This window comes from Geospiza fortis, unplaced genomic scaffold (genome assembly GCF_000277835.1).
Source record: "Geospiza fortis unplaced genomic scaffold, GeoFor_1.0 scaffold254, whole genome shotgun sequence".
Lineage (NCBI taxonomy): Eukaryota > Metazoa > Chordata > Aves > Passeriformes > Thraupidae > Geospiza > Geospiza fortis.
The window spans coordinates 57,977-63,404 of record NW_005054441.1 but is presented as its reverse complement, the minus strand read 5'-3'; the positions used below and the strand labels follow the sequence as shown (position 1 = coordinate 63,404).

At 49.8% G+C, this 5,428-nt stretch overlaps 1 protein-coding gene across 1 annotated transcript in view; it reads left to right on the top strand.

The window, feature by feature from the left end:
• The window catches only part of SF3A2 (splicing factor 3a subunit 2), a 10,659-nt gene that overhangs the window by 148 nt on the left and 5,083 nt on the right, over positions 1 to 5,428 (top strand). Inside the window, exons 2-6 of the mRNA XM_014309585.2 lie at positions 1 to 33; positions 944 to 1,015; positions 2,327 to 2,373; positions 3,107 to 3,216; positions 4,429 to 4,478. The exon at positions 1 to 33 is cut by the window's left edge and continues 13 nt beyond it. Of these exons, the coding sequence (XP_014165060.1) occupies positions 1 to 33; positions 944 to 1,015; positions 2,327 to 2,373; positions 3,107 to 3,216; positions 4,429 to 4,478 (312 nt within the window). The remainder of the gene's footprint in view (positions 34 to 943; positions 1,016 to 2,326; positions 2,374 to 3,106; positions 3,217 to 4,428; positions 4,479 to 5,428) is intronic.

Below are 5,428 nucleotides of genomic sequence, written 5' to 3'. Positions count from 1 at the left end.
CAGCTGGCCCTGGAGACCATCGACATCAACAAGGTACAGGGCACCCCACAGCCCTGGGCACACCGTGCAGGGTCACATCCATGGGATCGTGGCGGGGTTTGGGTTGGAAGGAGCGTTAAAGCTCATCCAGGGACATTGCAGCTATCTCAGGTGCTCCAAGCCCCGTCCAGCCTGGATTTGGATGCTTCCAGGGATGCAGGGGCAGCCACAGATGCTCTGGGAAATCCATGCCAGGGTCTCACCATCCTCACAGCCAATAATTTCATCCCAATATCCCATCTAAACCTATTCTTGGTCTATTTGAAGCCATTCCCCCTTGTCCTGTTCCAAAGTTCCCCTCCAGCTCTCTTGGAGCCCCTTTAGGCTCCATGGTCACCCCAGAGCCTTCTTGTGTCCAGGCTGAGCTGTGGGTTGGGTTTAAATACTTCTGTTTGTGGGCATGTGGGGGTTGAATAAGGAGTATTTGGGACAGAGTGACAAAGAGGTGCCAGCTCTTGTGTACCTATCTATTTCCAGTCTCCCCAGGGCTGGTTTGTGTTGTGGTATTTCCTGCTGCAGTTGGGAATTCTGTAACCAGCTGCTGTTGGTTCTCTTTCTGTTTCCTGCTCCTGAAGCTCTCTTGTGCTGTTAATTTAAAATGTGAGCTCAGCTACAGGATCCTGGGATTTCCTGAGCTGGGAGTGCCCCTCAGGGATGATCAGTGCAGCCCTTGTCCCTGCACAGACCCCCCAAAAATCCCACCCTGAGCACCCCTGAGAGTGGAATCCAAACACTTCTGGAGCTCTGTCCTTGGACTGGGACCATTCCCTGGGGAGCCTGGGCAGTGTCAGCACCCTCAGGAGGAGGAACCAGTTCCTCCAGTGCAGAACTCTGCAGTATTTTGGTTATTCTCTTGCTTTGCCAATGGATTTTGCTCATAACTTGTCCATCATTCTTTTTCCAGGACCCCTATTTTATGAAAAATCATCTGGGCTCCTACGAGTGCAAGCTTTGCCTGACACTGCACAACAATGAGGTGAGGGGACACCTGCCTGTCCTGATCCCAGCAGCAGCAACTTGGGAATAACAGGAGCTTCAGCACCTGGGCAGTGACTGCTGAGACATGAGGGGTGATGTCTGGGTTTGAACAGACAGGAGCCTCCCCTGAAATGGAGAATGTAAACCCCCTCCCTCTGAATTGTTACAAATTTGAAATGAAGGGGCTCTCAGGCAAAGATATGGGAGCAGGAATAACAGTTGTTTATTAGGGAAGAAAATAAAAATAAACAGTGCTGTAATACAAAACAACACTGCCAGAGTCAGAGCAGTCCCTGCCCCCCTGTGTGTCAGGGGGTGGCACAGCCCCATCCCATGGGGGCTCAGCCCTCCTGCAGTGCCAGCTGTGCTGCTGCTGCAGCAGGGATCCTGCACAAGGTGGGAGTTTTCCTCTGCAGCTCCAGGGCTGCTGCAGATGGGCCTGGGCTCCCTCTGGCTGTGCAGGGCAGCAGAAAGCTGCTCCTCTGGCAATGCAGGGGGCAAAGGCTGCTGTGCTGCTCCAGGCTCAGATTGGATCCAGGTAGGAATGCTTGGCTCCTCCCCTGGGCGCAGCATCTCCCCATGGGATGCTCGAATTGGATCAGCCCTGCAGGGACACTCAGTGGCCATGGACAGCAGAGATCTCCTGGAGGGAGGGTTGGCTGTGGGAGAAATAAGGAAAAAACTGCCCATGAACAGCAGAGTACTGCCCCAGCTCTGACAGACTGCAAATAGAACACACATTGCCCTCTAGGACAGGTGGTTAAACCTGACAGTGTGAGCTGTGATCTTGTTGAGGAGTGTAGTTCTCTTCTGAAGGTTCAGTTGTAGTGTAGATGAGCTTGGTGTTCTTCTGAGAATCTAGTAAAAAAAATAAAGCTGTTCTTCATAGAATCCAGTAGAGAAACTCTGCTTCCAGTGTTCTAAATCTCAGATTATATCTAAGTAAGAATGCTTAGCTCCTCCTGAGCAGGACATCTCACAAGGAGATGATTTAATTTTATCAGTTATGTAGTGAGAGTCAATAGCCCATTAACAAAAGACATCTCCCCAGAGGGAAAATTAGTTATAAAAGAGATAAAGTAAACTGCCCAATTAACAGAAAATAACTGCCTCATTTCTAACATGTAAGAAATAAAATACACACATCTCTTATAACCCAGACATCATGACAGCTCAGCAGCAGAGAGCAATCTGCACTTTTGGAGTGAGATTCCTCTGTGCTGAGGATTAAAACACCCTTGCCAGGGAGTGATGCAACCACCCCGTGACAGGAATGTTTCATTTAACTTCTACTTGGTTTTTATTTCAGGGGAGTTACTTAGCACATACCCAGGGCAAGAAGCATCAGACCAATTTGTAAGTTATCCTCTAAAATAACTTTATTCTCCATTACTGAAGCACTTTAATGTTATGATGTTGGGTGTCTGTAGTCCTTTAACTCCACTGCACTGTGCTTGATTGTTATTTTACTGTGGTTCCTCAGTCAGCCAGGAGGCACAGCCTGGATCTGCTTGGAAAATGGTGCTGAAGATCTCCATTTTAAGCTAAAGTTCAAATCCAGTTGTGAAATTGCTGAAGGAAGAGGGAGAGAGAGTTTTAAAAACAAATTGTCTGAGACTAATTAGAAGGACCTCTGCCTGCCAGAGCTCCAGGAACATTTGGGCAATGCTCTCAATGATGCTCAGGGTGGGATTGTTGGGGTGTCTGTTCAGGCCCAGGGGCTGGATTTGATCCCTGTGGGTCCCTTCCACCTCAGGAGATTCTGTGATCTGGATTTATCAATACAGGTTTAGAGAAGCTTGTAAGTTTTGTTTTAAGGAATCCAGTTTGCTTTGCTTGATCTATGGGTTTGGTTTCATGTTGATTTCAAGAATTCTCAAATCCATCTGTGGAGCCTGGCCTCAAGGTCATGATGAGGGTGGATCAGATGGTTGAGTGACAGCCTTTAGCTAGGGGGGAGGATGGATACAGCTGGGGATAAAATAGGATTTCCTGGCACGATTCCTGTGGAATGCTGTGCTGAGAGATCCAAACTGCTCCTGGGTTTCCTTTAGAAACAAGAATTTTTAAATTCTGAATTAATCCCCAGGGCACGACGAGCTGCCAAGGAAGCCAAGGAAGCCCCTGCCCAGCCTGCCCCAGAGAAGGTCAAAGTGGAAGTGAAGAAATTTGTGAAAATTGGGCGCCCAGGCTACAAAGGTGAGGCAGGGGTGCCCAGGAGGTCCCTGATGGGCAGTCCCTGCCTGGTGGGATGTGAATTATTCATTGGTCTTTTGAGCAGCTCTGCCCATGAATTAGATATGGGCTCTTTCCTGGAACCTTTTTATTGTTTAAATTGCTCATGGAACTTCTCTTTATGGCTGACAGGCAGGGAGAAGCACTTCAATAACACATGGGTGTGTCTCAGGCTGCCAGGGAGATGATGGCATTTCATCTCCTCCTCCTCTTGTGCTGCAGCACCTTTCATTAATGCTGTGTATCACTCACTCCATGCAGAACTCATGGGGTTTTTTTTCTGTTTTTAACGTTTTTTTGGCCTTCAGTGCAAAATTTGGCTTTTTAATCTTACCAGAGCTTTGCCCCACAGCAGCTGAACTTCAGTAGAGGAGAATCATGGAATAAATTAGGTTGGAAAATACCTTTAAGGTCATTGAGTCCAACAGTAAAGTTAGCACTGCCAAGGCCACAACTAAACCATGTCCCCAGGTGCCACATCCACAGATGTTCTAACACTTCCAGGGATGGTGATTCCTGGACAGCCCCTTCCAGGGCTTTACAGCCCTTTCAGGGAAGGAATTTTCTCAATATCCAACTTAAATCTGGCACAGCTTGTGGCTGTTCCCTCTCCTCCTGTCCCTGTTCCCTGGGAGCAGAACCTGACCTCCCCTGGGCTGTCCCCTCCTGTCAGGAGCTGTGCAGAGCCACAAGGGCCAGGCTGAGCCCCTTCCCAGCTCCCTCAGCCCCTCCTGGAGCTCCAGACCCTTCCCCAGCCCCATTTCCTGCCCTGGACACCCCCAGCCCCTCAGTGTCCTTCTTGGGGTGAGGGGCCCAAACCTGCCCATGGCAGTGACACAATCCCAGACTGGTTTGGGTTGGAGGGACTTTAAATCCCATCCAGTGCCACCCCTGCCATGGCAGGGACACCTTCTACCATCCCAGGTTCCTCCAAGCCCTGTCCAGCCTGGCCTTGGGCACTGCCAGGGATCCAGGGGCAGCCCCAGCTGCTCTGGGCACCCTGTGCCAGGGCCTGCCCACCCTCACAGAAGTAGCTTTGTGACATTTTGTTTGATAAACAGGAGAAAAATCTTGTAATATTTAATTATTGGAAATTCTGTGTGTTTCCCAGGGTAGGTTAATGCTGCTCTCATTCTGCTGGGGGATGTTCTCAGCTTTCTTATTTTTCTTTTACAGTGACCAAACAGAGAGACCCAGAAACAGGCCAGCAGAGCCTTCTCTTCCAGGTAAGGGCAGGGTTCAAACTCCTTGTCAGGGTTTTCCAGGTAACACTGCTGCTAAATGGGCAGTTCTTTGGAGGATCTCATAAATCAATAATTATAAGGAGGCCTTATCTTCCTAGTTGCTGCAGCTGATGGTGTTGAGCAAATCCCTGAACTCAGCTATCAGGCTGTGTAGTGGGAGAGGAATGTGGAGTCTGACATGAGAATCACAGGAGAGTTTGGGCTGGAAGGGACATAAAAAATTATCTATTTCCATTCCCCTGTGATGGGCAGGGACACCTTCCATGAGACCAGGCTGCTCTAACCTGGCCTTGGACACTTCCAGGGATGGAGCAGCCACAGGTTCTCTGGGCACCCTGTGCCAGGCCCTCCCCACCCATCACAGGGAACAATTCTTTCCCAACATCTCTCCTAAATTTCCCCTAATTCAGTTTGGGGTCTTTAATCCCAAACCATTCTGGGATTCTCAGCCTTTCCCCCACTCTTTGTTTTCTTTGCACTGGGGATTGCTCTGGGTGTTCTCCACACTGGGGGATGTGTTTGGTGGCCAAGAAGGCCAAGGGCTCCTGGCCTGGATCAGGAATTTGGTGGCCAGCAGGAGCAGGGAGGTCATTCTGCCCCTGTGCTTGGTGCTGGTGAGGCCACATCTTGATTACTGTGTCCATTTCTGGGCCCTCAGTTTGGGAAGGATGCTGAGGAGGGCAACAAGGCTGGTGAGGGGCTGGGAGCACAAGCCCTGTGAGGAATGTTTGAAGGAGCTGGGGTTGTTTAGTCTGGAGAAGAGGAGGCTCAGAGGTGACCTTATTGCTCTCTACACCTTCCTGAAGGGAGGTTGGAGACAGCTGGGGTTGGTCTCTTCCACCAGGCAGCACTGACAGAACCAGAGGACACAGGCTCAAGCTAAGTCAGGGAAGGTATAGGTTGGATATTAGGAAGAAGTTTTTCACAGAAAG